Raw genomic sequence first — 15,403 nt, forward strand, 5'->3', positions numbered from 1 at the left:
CCTCATAATTGTAGCAGTCTCGTATTCACAGTATTCTTTCTTAGCAGGTATTAATCAAGTGACACCAGCTTGGTGATGGAGTAAACTGAAAAATCTCCCTCTGTGATAGCAGTACTGCATGACATAGTTGGTACGGTCCTTCCTTCTGCATCTGAGCCAGGAGATCCTAAAGGTAGCCATTATACTGTCTAAAGCAGGGATGTCAAACTCGTGGCCCTCCAGCTGTTGCAAAACTACAACTCCCATCATGCCTGGGCATACTACAGCTATCAGGGAATGATGGGAGTTGTAGTTTTGCAACATCTGGAGGGCCATGAGTTTGACATCCATGGTCTAAAGGAACAGTCACCTACTCTGACTCTTGTACTGTCCTACTCAGTGGCACAGTAGTTCTAAAGTCATGGAATATTCAGTCAGAAGCTTCTGTTGGATGCTAAAATGTTTTTAATGGGAAGAATAAATGGCTTACATAAAACATGTGCTTGTCAGTAAACAATACTGCACGTTATTGGAATCTATGGGGCCTTTCAAAAAAATTCAAAACTACATTTCAGCTTTATATATGAAAATTACCGTAATCACATATTCGCGTGCACATTTTCTTGAATCTAATGCCAAAATGTATACTGTTTGGCTATAATAGAGAAACCACAACATGAAAGTGGACCTCAATAAATCAAGTTTAACACATATTAAGATTCTGTCTTCTGAATGTCAGAAGTAAAGAGCCTATTCACTTTGGAAGTCAGGATAGATTTTCAGTTCCAAAGTATAGCAAGCAGCTAGGTATGGGCCCCACAGTAATCTCAAATCATAGAGAAAAATGTCGGATCCACCCACTGAACAGGTGAAACCAGAGAAGCCGGATCTGGATTAATTCTAGAGCCAAAAAAACCAAACCTAGTTACTACCCTTACTGACAAGACGAGAACGGAGAATAAAAAAAGCAAGAGAAAGAAGAGAAGTAAGTTGAGGAGAATGGGAGAGAAGCCAATTTGCCTTCTCATAGGGAAGGTTTACAGTCACCAAAAACAGGAAGAATTCAATTAGTCAGAGTCACGCGGAGAAAAACCCAGCAATAATACATTTGGACAGATGTGCATGCAACGCAAATCCTGGCCAATTATGTCAGAATGATGTGAACAATTTTATAACTGGGCATTGTGGGATCTCATCTGAGCCTTTTACAATGATGTAAAATACAGGTCATCTACTGCATCCACCTATAAAATGAAAGTCTATATATTCACTAAAAATCGATATATTCACTGTCATATTAATGTTGTCTTCTCACTTCTTTTTAATTAAACAGCTTGAAAACCATAAAAGTAAAACATTCTGTTTATGGTAAATAAAGCTCATTCAGTTTTCCTGATTTGTAAAAATAAATTCCAGTAGCCTACCTTGTACACTTTGTACCAAACTTCATAGGGCATTTCTGCACAATATGTGAACTGAAAAATATTCTGTAACCATCAGTTAGAAATCCACAGGATAGAGGGTAAGTGTTTGATCGCTGGGGATCAGACTGCTGGGACCTCCAGCGATCATGAGAACAAGGGGTGTGCAAGTGTCGGTCAACTGTCCTATGAGAACAGAGTGGAGATGAGCAGGTGTATCTTCTTCTCCATTCACTTCCATGGGACTGCCAGGTACAGTGGTCTCACCAGCTCCATAAAAGTGGATACACAGGTGCATTACCACTCAATTCTCATGGGGCAGTTCACTTGCGGAACCCTGTTCTCATGATCACTTGGGGTCCCAGGGGTCAGACCACCCAGCAGTCAAACACATCTCATATCCTGTAGTTAGGAGATACGTGTTATTAGGGGCACAACCTCTTTAAAGTTTAACTGTTGTTTTAATATTGTATAGGGACATCCCAACTTTAAAATGTACTGATGGCTATGTGTAACATACACTGGAAAGCCTCTTCTCTCCCTACCCTATTTCTGACCTGTCCTTCACTATCCAAATTGTTGCCAGCACTGATCAGTGGCAGCTCTGCTCATTTCCATCTTCCCTTCCCTATTTGGGAGTGCAGCAAGTAGCGTTTACCGGTACTTATTAGACTTACTGTAGGCGCTGTAATTCCACTCTTTTTAGCATGTCTCTGGTAAGTGCTGGAAAGTCAGGGAGAGGAGCAGGGCTGCATCAAACAGTGTTGCAGTATGTTTCTCTATACCTACTGTCTGAACTAATCAATGCACTCCTGAGTAGTGCAGAGCAGATAGAAATGAGCTGCCAGTGCTGGTCACAAAGGCAGGGACAGGTCAGAAATATTGTAAGGCACATATCAGGAGGCAGGGGCTAGGGTAGGAAGAGGACAGAAGGGATGGGTCATAAATATCACAGGGCACATGTAGGGAGGCAGGGCTTGGAGCAGAGAAAGAAGAGGTAGGCTGAGAAGCCTGCCTCTGTCTGTTACACATAGCCATCTTCAATGTATAGTAAATGCTGAAGACGGACTCTTCTTAGCAACATTCCGTTTTAGAGTGTTGCTATGGGAACACTTTACATGCTCTTTTAAAATAAAATAAAAACACACATTTCCCTTATAAAGTATATAAAAAAAATAATTAAAATTACTGTCCGAAAATGTTAATGCCAACAACACTTCTTTGCACTGCTTAGAGAGTTTTGTCATGATATACAGAATATTGTCAGATTCCTAGTAACAGAACTATCTGAGCAGTTTCAACGGGGTCTTAGTGTAGAGCTCTGTTATTCTGGAAAGCAGTGTTAGTTCAGGAGTGCTACAATGTCTATTTTACCGCAGTTAAACTCTTATTTTCCACAGGTGTAGGTCTCGTACAGTAGTACAAAGTAATATTTCTCAGTTTTGGGTGTATAAATAACAACTGTAGCAGCTCCAAACTGTGTAATCAATAACACACTGACATGTCATGAAAATGATGTGTCTACAGCACAATATAATCCCATCAGTCTCTTTTCTGTAGGAGAAGTATGGGGCCATTATTTTCAAACCCCTGGACATTATTTAACTTTGATAGAATGTAGAAATAGTAATTCATAGGTCCTAATCAACATTTCCATGAGTGGAACCTAAAAATTACAGAAACCTTGGCAATTATGGATCTGAAAAGACCTTTGTGACCTTTCATGACACTGGAATAGCGGTGTAGAACTGAAAGACTTTAATTGTGTATACAGTGAGTACCCAATGGACCTGAAGTATCACAGCTTGAGTAGGCAAAAAGTGGAGCAGTTACCAATAGCAACTAATCAGATCCCTTCTTTCCTTTACTTACCGGCAAACTGGAAAAATAAAAGTTAATGTATGATTAGTATATGTGATTACATATAGAATAAGCAAAATCAAAGCCGCCAGAATGTCTTCTGTGGACAAAGCTCAGTTCACATGACATCTGTGACGTGCAATTAACATTTGTGTAACAGGAGCGTTTCCTGAGGTATACACCCACCAAACATGATGTGAACAGAACCTAAGGTCAGATAATAGTACTCAAAACTTTAAGCTCAGTTGGTACTAATGGTTAATATTTGCATGGGATCCATGCAACTGTTTAGGTAAGGATCATCCTGCCCTACAAATTTGGAAAAGCAGATTTCCATTATTATCTTTTTCTGAATAAAGAAACATTTTAGTATAACGTCTCTTCAACGATTCACTGGTCAACTCTACTTTAATGAGCATCAGAGATTCTGTTGTGTGTAAGGACCTCCGATGATACTGACGAATCGGTAAGACATGTTGGGTTAACCAACAGTTTTGATCTCTATGGTGAGTGCTGTAGCCTCTTCCTAGGTCAGTGAAGTCACGTTCATTGTTTACATGGCCTATGAGTAGCTCAGTTTTCATTCATATGAATGAGTCTGGGCTGCAATACCAAGCAAAGCTGTTATACAATGTGCAGCTCTGTCCTTGATAAGCTTTGATGAGGCCTTCTCACTAATCACATAGCAATTGTCTCAAATCATACAAAGTGAACACCTGAAATATTAAATGGTGGATTCAGTACAGTAACAGTACAACAAAGTAATCTGATCACTTTCGTTGATGCAGGTCATCAAGACAACCAAGCTGGAAGCCCCAGCAGTAGTCTGCCATAATGTGTCTGTCCCATCTGCCTTGACACCTTTCCATCTTCACCTTGATATGCAAAATAACTGTGGAGCCCCAATTATGGGTCTTCAACACAGAGAAAGACAGATATCCTTCAAAGAAAGGAAAACTGAGCAAAGGGGTGTGTCCATTACAGAGATCACCAGATCCACCATATTAAGTGGCCTTTAAGTCAAGATCCCGCTCTTTTACAAGCTGTTTACTTTAGCTGGTCTCCTTAAGATCAGCTATTGTTTTATTTCAGTAATCTTCACCTTTATGGAAGTTCTCCATGTATAGGTGGCTATGCAGAAAGTGTACCTTTAAGCTCAGGCTCAGTTCACATTATGTTCATGCTGAGACTGAGTTTACATCTGTGTTGGCATTTCCTTTGAGTGGAATGAATAACATATACAAACGGAACACCTTCTGTTTTTATCTATCATTCATTGACTTCAATGTTAAAGGAATTTGTCACCAGTTTTATGTTGCTAGGTTCTCACAGCTCCAGCCAACAAGTCCTAATATTCATGAGCTCCTGGTCTTCTCCACCCCCCTGCCACTGACTGACAGCTTTTTTTTCCAACTGAAGTAGCAGCAGATGGGTGGAGAAAGCCAGGAGCTCATGAATATTCAGGACTCGTCAGCATGCACTAATGCTGTTCAATACAAGATTTTTAGCAAATTGGCTGGGTCAATTAGAGCAAGTTGCCCAGCATCTTGCTAACAGGATCTGTCACTAAAACTAGTGACAGAATTAAAGTGTACTTAAACTTTTGAAAAGCTTATTTAACAACTATTCTAAATGCCATAAAGTAAATTTTTGTTTTACTTACAAAATAGGTACATGAAGTTCAGGTGCCTGTAGCGCTTTGGAATCTGTACACTCATACATGGCTGACAGGTCATTGGTGTATGGGTGGATGAATTCCACTGTGGGGCTGCAGTAAACTGTACTGGGAGAGCACATATCACTACTTAGCACATCCAAGACAAGCTGGCACAGGCCTATGTGAGGCTTTAGCAGAGCACAGCTCCTGCCTGCACCTGCTGAAGCCTCTAAAAGATCTAAGTTGGTGTAGGAGACCTTGTACCGATATACCACACACCACTCACTCCAGTTGTGGAAAGTGGGTGTGGTTAGCTATGTTAATTAGTTTTGCTCCAGATTTATTACTGTAACTTTTTAAGTTGCAAAAAAGTCACAAACTCACTCAAAATAATCTGAGCCCTTTTACTTCAATGTGTGGAGCCTAAAAATTACAGACAAGCAATGATTAAACTGAAAAGATATTTGTGACCTGGGATAGCGGTTTAGAAACTGAAAAACTTTGGGGGTCATTTATAACCCCTATAGCTGGTGGTCGATACCCCCAAATTTATGAAGAGGCGACATAGCCAGCCTAATATAGGCATATATTTTGGATAGTAAATGACCCCCTTTAATTGGCTATACAATGAGTACACAATGGACCTGAAGTATATCAGAAGCTACATTAATTAGTTTTACTCCATATTTATTGCTGTAACTTTATTTATTTATTTTAAGTCCCAAACTTTCTGCAGTAGGGGGGTGGTAAAGAAAACTGGGGGTAGCATTTCTAGATAAAAATGTACAGCTTAAAGATATGCCAAATGTAATAAATAGCACGCAACATTTGACAGATTTGGTGCAAAGTATTCCAATGCAGGCTCAAGTAAAACTGACTTCAAATATTACCGTCATGATAGTGCCCCTCCCCTCACATTCTGCTGGTGAGCAGCAAGGACGCTACTGGGAATTTAGAGCAGAACAGAGTATAGTAAATCTGACCACATCCAACATATACAGATTAAGAAAATGATAGAAACCATTGTTCACCATTTGCATTTATTTCCAAACTCTCTGTCATCCCCAACGCACAATCATGGGGTAAAAAAGTCACTTTCTTTACTTGCAGATAACTAATATAAAATGCATATTAAAGAGGACCGGTCACCTTTCCTGACAAGACAGTTTTAGTAAATACTTGTATTAACATAAATTAAATCAGGAGCATCTTTTCTTAGAAGTCTGGGACTGGGTTAATTCCATTCCAGTTATTTCTCCTAGGAATTTATGAATACGTTGACAACTGGGTGTTACTATTCCTCCTCTGAAAGGGGCGTCCCTGCACAGTGAGCACTTATTTGACAGTGTCTGACTGTTTTAGGCACACACCTAGAAGTTTTCAATGTAATCGTACATTTATTGGCGGTATAAAAGAGGCATGCTACAATGTATAGTTCTAAGAAAAGATGCTCCAGAGTTGTATTTTTTTTATTTTTTGCATATGCAAGTATTTCATGAAAACAAACATGTCAGTAGAGCCAACAGGTCCACTTAAATCAGGGCTAGATGGTATCTAAATGGGGATCTTGAAGAGGACCTGTCACTAGATCATAAGTTTAAAACTATGTACATCACCACAATGATGCTGATTCACCAAGCATTGTGGTAATGGTCCTGTCTGGGTATGACCCCCCCCCCACATACACACAGACAGGGGGCAGCAATCACTGTGTTTCTCCGGGGTGGTCTCATCTTTCTAACTCTGTCCAGTCATGGGTGGGAAACTTCCATTGGCTGAGCGGTCATGTTCTGTGTGTAAAGAGGGACTGAAAACAGAGACCACTAGGGGACTCAGGAATTATCTAAGCATGGGATTGGTGAGGTGAATATGACAAAAAAAAAATTCAACATTCTGAGCCTGTGTGTAAAAAAATATTTGCCAAGGACTTCACACTCTCCCTGCTGCTCTGTGCACACAGCAGCAGAGAGATTACCATGCCAGCCAGGGCTTCAGTAGCGTCCTGGCTGCCATGGTAACTGATCGGAGCCCCAGGATTACACTGCTGGGGCTCTGATCAGAAGCTGCCACTGCCACCAATGAGGAGGAGGGGACCCTGTGGCCACTGCCACCAATGATTATAATACTGGGGGGGTTGAGGGGGGCGGGCGCACTGCTCCACCAATGATAATGAACTCTTAATACAGGAGGCGGGTACTGGCAGCAGATCAGTGGCAGTTAACCCCTCAGGTGCTGAACCTGAGGGGTTAACTGCCGCTGATCACAGCTCCCTGTCAGCACCTGCCTCCTATATTAAAAGCGCCCAGAGATGTCCCAGCACTTACTATTATTCCTGGGTGCTGCTTCGTTCGCCTGCTGTGCGCCTGTGCCCCATTTCCATCTCCTGCAGTCCTGCTCCATATGCTAATTACTATCAGAGTGATGGGGAGGAGACAGCAGCTTCTCTCATGGGTGTTTCTTCTCCCTGCGATTGGACAGCGCTACAGCCAGGGGAGAAGGAACGCCCACTAGAGCATATGGAGCAGGACTGCAGGAGGCAGTAATGGGGCACAGGCGCACAGCGGGCGAACGGAGCGGCGCCCAGGAATAATAGTAAGTGCTGGGACATCTCTGGGCACTGCTCTGTGTAGCCTGCTGCTTAAAGTTCGGACCCATGAAATGTACTATCATTGGTGGCGCAGTGCGCCCTCCCCTCCTCCGCCCCTCTCTCCTCTCCCCATTTGTGGCAGTGGCAGCAGCAGCACAGGGGGGAGGGAGAGACTGCTTCCTTCTCCCCTGTGCTGCTGAGGGAACATGAGTGCGCAGTATCGAAAAAAATTGAAATCCCGGTATCGTATCGATATCGGGACAAATGTATCGGTTGGGTATTGAAATTTCGATACCCGCAACAACCCTAGTCTACAGAATTATAGCTAGTAGAAGTCCATACTTGGGATGGCCGCGTTAAGGTGACATTAGCTTCACAGGCCTCCTGGCATTTGACGTAGTTGATCACAGGCAATCCAAGAAAACCTAGATTGCTCTTTTCTATTGAGTTGATAATCAACTGTCACTTATACTACTACTAAAGTTGTTATATCTGTTTCTGAGAAAGCTGGATGATAACCAAAATTGGCACCATTACACATCTCAAAGGGGTTGTCAGGAAAGGAAATATGCCTAGGCACAATTTCAGTGGGGCATAGTGGATTCATACATATCGTGCTGTAGTAATTTCTCATTTCTGAACACCTATGTGTACTGACAATGCTCCTAAGTATACAAATATATCTATATAAAATCTATAAAACAGTGACATGGAGCTGAATCCTGCCTTTTCATCTCAATAACACAGTAGGTCTACTGAACATTTACTTCTACACTTACCACTCTTATAATTATAGTATCTTTATTATGTAGGCTCTTGGGGATTATCAGTATTTCTATACATCCATCTGTCATTTACAAGAATGATTGTCACTAATTCTCTCTGCCTAGGATCTGCCTCCAATAAGCTGGTTAAAGAATATTAAGCAACAATAAATCCTAACAAGACTGATCTACTTACGAGTGACAAACTCCTGTGCACTCTGTCACCCTACGGAGAAAATAAGACAATCTCCAGAAATGAACAAGTCAACTCCTTCAACACAAAACGTGTACGAGTGGTTACCATGTGAATATTTTCAAATCATGGTGGCCACTTCAGTCAAGCTACTGGAAATGTAGCCTATTACCTGGCACATAAGGGTTACGCAAGTGCATTTAACATCTCTTCTAAAAGGAATGACCCACAACATTCATAGGACAAACTATTCAATTATTACTGTGTAATGAATGCCCAAGTCCGCTACACGTTCTTTTGGTCACTATCGCCTGTCTTGAGCCATTTCAAAAGGACTTCTACATTCCTGTATTGACTTGGAAAAGCTTGATATTATTTCTATGTTTGATTCTATTTAGCACAATGAGTTAAAAAAAAAACATTATATGCATATATGATGACCACATATCAGCTTTTATAACCAGGGGCATAAAAAAAACTTTGCGGTGAGTCAGCCTCCCTTGTATACAACTGCAAAATTTATGATCAAGAGACATCAAATAAAAGTAATGAAAGAATAATATGGATTAATAATCAGCATTCATGAGATTAAAACTCCCTAAAGATATGAATAAAACAACTGTGGACTTGTGATATAAATACCAAATCCAGGAATAGTCCAGCTTGGAAATTCAGCAACCTGCCATACACAAGGGGCTTCTGCAGATGATGCTGGTAAAACACCAGGGACACAGCTAAGATCTGAGAAGAAGTCAAGAGCTCCACAAAGTGTGAAATACTGAATTTTACAATTAAAAATGGAGCTAACTGCCTACGGTTTGATGGATTATCACCAAACTGTAATATAGCTATTTTATTTGGAGAAGTCGCCTATAGTAGGTTTGTTGGAAGTTGACCATAGCCTGGAGGAATTGTCCCTGACCTTACCATAGTTCAGAAATGGTGACTAAATGAATTGCCATGGTCATATTACTTGAAATATGTTATCACCTACCAATAGATCATTTCAGTCATCCTGACATAGCTTCCTATTCCCCAACACTACATTTCACAAAAAAAAACGTTACGCAAAAGGACTAGCCAAAGGAGTTACGTTTCAATGTCCAGCATAATGTAAAGAGCTCATATGAACTGTACGTATGTTATACTGACCAACAAACCTTTAACCATCATACACATACTTTTCTCAATTCCATTAATGCCCAGTGATTTCTCTCTTCTAAGCTTTGATCGTATCTACTGGACTATGAAATGCTCTTCTTCTCTACTTTCCATACTCAAATATGAATTACATTTAGAAGCCATATCCTGCTCTAATTGTATTAAAAATAAGTTATATGAAAAAAAATCTACTGTTTCAGAAAAGAGAAACTAATCTGATAATTTCCTGCATTATGCACTCTAACATGGAGCTGTAATTTTTACCAATTTCTTTTTAACATTTGTCAAAAACTGTGCTTGGTGGCCAACTGGGAACTTCATCTGCTGGATACTGCTAATGGGTTGAAACTGCTTTAAGTACAGTTTAAGCGAAAGAAGCTGGATCCAAGTCTACATTCCATGCTAAATGCATAGATCAAGGGTCATAACTATTATACTCAACTGTTTTTATAACTGTTCATTAGGAATGAAAAAAAATTGCCAGTCCCAAAGAACCTCTGAGAACATCAATCCGCTGCGTTTAAACACAACTGGTGGTAGGTGCAGAGCCTGCAATGGAGGCCATTAGAAGTTCAGCAGCAATGCGCCAACATTCATTCAAGGTATTACCCCCTAATACACACTGCAAAGATATTACAGCATTCTTAAAGGGTGGCCTCTGTGATCTTCAACAGCTGTAGACCAAATGGAACTTACACCATCATTGTACTTTTGCTTCCTAACATACTGCAGGAGTGGAGAAAGGTGGTGGTGGTTTCACAAATAGCGCTTTTTTTTTTTTTTTGGGGGGGGGGGGCAGGGGGGAAACACCACTCTAGTTTTGTGGTAGTATTATGAGCCATAAGTTGTTCCAGCATGAAGAAGTCCTTCCTTTATATTTCCCATTCCTTTTGAACCCACTTCTGGTTTTCGCTCAAAAAACTAAAATTTTTCAAAAAACAAAACAAAAACCTTATATCTGAAACCATCCTTCTACCTAATTGTTGCTATGTTTCCATGTCAACCTATAATATGGGAAATGAAACTCAGCAACCAAAGCTTTCTAAGTTATATTGTACTGTATTTAGTCCAGCTAGACTACACATCTTTTTGCCTTCTATTCAATAAAAAAAATGAACACTGTTGTTGTTCAGCTAAAGAAGAAATTCTAAAAGATGTAATCCATGAAAACAATGCTTTTACCAGATGATATCCAGGTGTACAGAATTCTCAGAATCTCCCCATATGATGTAGACTATATACACATGACTCTCTATTTCACTACTAGTAGTAGTCGTTTAACTACTTTTTTCAAGTCATATATTATCATCCTATAACTTCCATAAAATAAATGGTCCTAAGATTGAGCAATCAGCTGCGCCTTGGGGTATTAAATGAGACTATACACCCCAAATATGCGTCAGCGCTATTCACTTACCTGGGAAGTAACTCACCTTGAATTATTCATACATCCATGGCCATCCAGATATCTATATAGTGTAAATGTAGACCATAACATATCTAAAATGCATCATATAACATGCCATCTCTGAAAATATTTCTGACAAAAACTTGTCCATCAAATTTCAGCTTACATGGCTGATAGCTATACCACGTTGATATCTAGAGAAATATACTTCTCATATTAACAGATTCAGTAGTAAGACTATCTCAGTTCCATATTCTTCCTTTACACTGTTGCCTATTACTTGTTGCCCTTCACATAGTCTTCACACAACCGGACCAGATATAATTCAGCCAAACATCAGATACCCATGTACTACCAGTTAGAAATTCCCATTTAAAATGCACTTACCTTACCCATATTAGATACAACTATGAATTGGCATCTAGAATATTAAGGTTTACAACCCTTGCCGACCACCCTTATAAACCCAAAACAGAATTCTCACCTTCCAACCTGCAGAGCTGTTGCTATCACCTTTATCTTTGAAGTAAGGTACAAATCGCACCATCCAGTCATAGATTTGAGAAAGGGTTAGACGTCTCTCTGGTGAGCTCTCTATGGCCTTGGTGATGAGGTCAGCATAAGACAAGTTACCCCAGGCATTCCTGCGTGAACTCTTGGCTTTTCGCATCTGCCCTGGGTCGAGGCCAGGGGGAGGCAAGGGCAAATCCGAGGATTCAGGAAGTGGTGGCCAGGTGCAAGAACGAGGGCGACCCTGAGGCTCCACATCTGATTCAGCTTCCAACTTCTCCATCACTGCCTCTCAAAAATACCCCTCTGTCTTCAAGAAAAATAGTACTTAAATCCGCATTTGAAAATAGTCATCCAGCAAAAAGTCTTGAGGACAAAGGGGGCGTTAATTATTAAGCCAAAGATATGTAAGTTTAGGGCAGGACTATAGGTCTATGGCAGACGGTATCTAAGATCACCTGCAGACAAGCCAGTGAATGATTAAAAAAGAAATGTGCATGTAAATTTGCAAATCAGTCTGAACCTGGAAAAAATCTAAACCAGAGCTAATATTAAGGAAGGGGGCTAATTGCAAAAATGTGAATTATTTAGAAAGACAGGTTTGTAATTTGCAGAAAAAATGAGATTTTAGTGCTTAGTCTTAAAATATGGCCACGCATAGGAATAGTCACACAGAAATTCAATCATGTGTTTGCAACAAGGACTCACATATAAGTAAGAACTCGAAAGTCAGAACCTATAGCGCCTGCCAAATGCTTAGCCAATTGTAATAATTACAGAAAACTAATTTCAGTAGAATGGCAGACCGCATAAAGCAGGTAGCAAAGGGCTAATAGTAATCCTCCGATAAAAAGCTACACACAAATGAATGTGAACTTGAGAAAAATACATATTTTGGATGCCAGCAGGTTACAGCATTCTGCTCTATTGTGCATTAATGATGTGATTTCTTCTACAGATATCAGCCAATCATTCCCTAGTGGGGATATTTGGGGTTAAATACAGAGCATCAATTTTGCCAAAAATGTAAATTCCAGTTATGATCTATTTCAAGGTTTCTGTGCATTGAAAAGAAAGGGAGGTGTGTTTGACATCTGTCCAGAGAGGTGTCTTTTGCAGCAACAGATGTTCTATAGATGAAGATAATAAAAAGAAAATCCTATTAAAATTCAAAGCCAACAATTCTTTCAACCCCAAAATTTGATGGGCGGAGGCTGGGTAGAGCGGGAGCACAAAGTCTCCCCTTTTTAATTTACAAGTCACCTTTTAATAAGAATATCATTGCTCCTCTTCACAGTTCTTGATTCCGGGGTGGTTCCAGATGACACCTTTGTGATATTGGGTATCACTTGCCCTAGTCAGCTAGTAATGCACAGCCCCCTTCTCAAAATGCTCACTTGTGCCCCCCTACTACAATCCAGTGCCACACGTGGGGACATGCTGCGGTTTTGGAAAAAGGCGCTGAAAGACACATTGTCATCAGAGATGGCCAGTGAGGAATTAATGGGGTACGTCTTCCCCCCCAATTCTTGAGCTAGAAGTCCACAGAAAAGGCAGGGGGATCTGCAGGGGATCCCTCACTGGCAGAGGAGGAATAGTAGCAGGCTGGGTGTGAGAGGAGGAGGAGGGGGGGTTCACACCTGCTTGCCAGTGCTGGTAAGGAAGACGTTCCTCTCTTCTCTCTCTTTGGGAGTCTCTCTCGCTCTCCGGGTCTTTCTTCTCCTGGGACAGAGCAGGATTAGACCATGTGTTGGGATCGGCTTGCTCTGCACTCTTCACCTTAAGCATTTAGAGAGAGGGAGCGAGACAGAGAGAAATAAATAAATAAGATGCAGCCTTTGCTCCTCCTCTCCTGTCTCCTCCTCCTCTCCCTGCTTTTACATGAGAGTCTGGCTGGGATTTGTACAAGGCTGAGAAATGTGTCATCTATAGGCGCTCAGAAGAAGGCACGGATCCATGTCACACAGAAACTTCACATTGCACGGGGACAAGATAACAATGCAGCATCTGAAATACAAAGAAGAAAAGAAGTGAAAATCCCCTGTCTAGATACCAATCGTGTGGCTTCAATGTTCTCTATAATGATGGGAAGAAGGGAGTATCTCAGCAGGAATATCACCTTTTAGGGTCACGCCGTCCCCCCATAACGAGCGGAATAGTATAGAGTCAATGGGAATATCCTACCCAAGGAGAAATAACTAGTCAATGTGACCCGTTACGCCAGCCAGGACACCGGTGTGAGCCGCGCCACTTTCACGGTCGGCTTCTGCGTTGGATTTCTGAAAAGTCACGACGCACACAGAATGCAGAGCTAGCTTCCAAAGTGACTAAGCCATTATGACACGCTAAAAATTATTCATTACCGTGAAAACGTATCGCACTATATCATTTACTCCAAATGCTGAAATTTGAGAGGCACTTACACCCATTTATGAAGCGCGACACCAATTTATGAAGGGTGACATGCATACCCGGTGACACCAATTTATGAAGGGTGACATATGAATACCCGGTGACACCAATTTATGAAGGGTGACATATGCATACCCCGTGACACCAAATTATGAAGGGTGACATATAAATACCCGGTGACAATGCTGCATAGATAGCTACATTATCTACATGCATCCACTTCTAGTAGCTATCATCCGGCATGCATCAGGCAGTCTGCATTTCTATGCACGTTTTTGGTTATTACACACCTTATGCACAAAGACATATATACATAAACGAGCGAGAGAGTAAAATGGTCAATGCCTAGGAATACGCGTGCGTTCTGTGCAGTCTATAGGAGGACTCGCTTCCAGAAAAGCCGGGCACTGGCTTCCCTGACAGACACCCCGCATTACCGCGCTACCTTCACTGAACTGACAAAGGGCGGGGCTTACGGACCTAGACGTCTAGAGCCTTCATTTCTCGCCGCCACTAATGGCCCCGCCCCGCCCGTCCACGTGGGTGTGAAGACAAGACGTTAGGTCACCGCCCACAAAGCTGATTGGCTCTCTGCTTAATGAGACTCGAGTAAGTGGAGGACGCGCGCTAAGCCACGCCTCTCCGTGCACTGATGGGCTGTGATGTAGAAGCATTCCACCTGCTGAGATTGGTGGGTCGTTCGGGAGCCGGTAGGAGAAGGGGCGTGTCCAGGAAATCCCTCCGTGTGGCGTCACCATACTGTTGTAAGTAGTTGCCAAGGGCAACGGTCATGGATGTGGCGTGATGTACACTGCTGCGTCCAGGGACGTCTCCTGGTTTCCTGTCAGTCCTTCTGCTAATGCTATTTACTGCAGAATTTCCGCCGAAAACTGCACGACTGCCGCGTTAAATGACAGCCCACGTCTAGCTCGCGCCATGTTACTATATGTAGTGCATGAATGGATGTGCAGAGCTGTATGCTGTGTCATAATGGAGGCGCTAGTGCCATGCTGATACATTGCCTTGACCTCTGCTGGCAAGTCTTTGTATTGGGCGAGGGGGCACAGCCACCGTTGGGAGTGCCAGCTGCAAACCTTTACCAGCTGGGCATAGGGGCACCCCACTGCAGAGCCTTGATAGTAAGAATATCATACACTTGGACAGTTCCTGATCCATTCACCCAGTAATGCCAATGTAAGAGGGTCCTTTCCTGTGCCAGGTATCTGAGACACCGATAGGAATAGAATGATTGCGTCTGCACATTTTTTATTGAGATTTTTATTTTATTTAGAGAAACACAAGTGGTTTTTAGGTAAAAAAAAACCATGGTAACATAGGCACCACCCTCAGACCAATCAATACGTAAGCATTATAAAAATAATAGGAGTAAGAGACCCACAAGCCTTCATTATCTGGGAAATACTGGCCACGGCGTTTATTAAAGGGGTTCT

At 41.7% G+C, this 15,403-nt stretch overlaps 1 protein-coding gene across 1 annotated transcript in view; it reads right to left on the reverse strand.

Moving 5' to 3' along the window:
- FOXO6 (forkhead box O6) overlaps positions 1-13,421 on the reverse strand; it is an 80,102-nt gene extending 66,681 nt beyond the window's left edge. The window contains exon 1 of the mRNA XM_044288290.1: positions 11,515-13,421. Within this exon, the coding sequence (XP_044144225.1) occupies positions 11,515-11,823 (309 nt within the window). The 5' untranslated portion in view covers positions 11,824-13,421. The remainder of the gene's footprint in view (positions 1-11,514) is intronic.
- Positions 13,422-15,403: the final 1,982 nt, after the last annotated feature.

This window comes from Bufo gargarizans, chromosome 3 (assembly GCF_014858855.1).
Source record: "Bufo gargarizans isolate SCDJY-AF-19 chromosome 3, ASM1485885v1, whole genome shotgun sequence".
Lineage (NCBI taxonomy): Eukaryota > Metazoa > Chordata > Amphibia > Anura > Bufonidae > Bufo > Bufo gargarizans.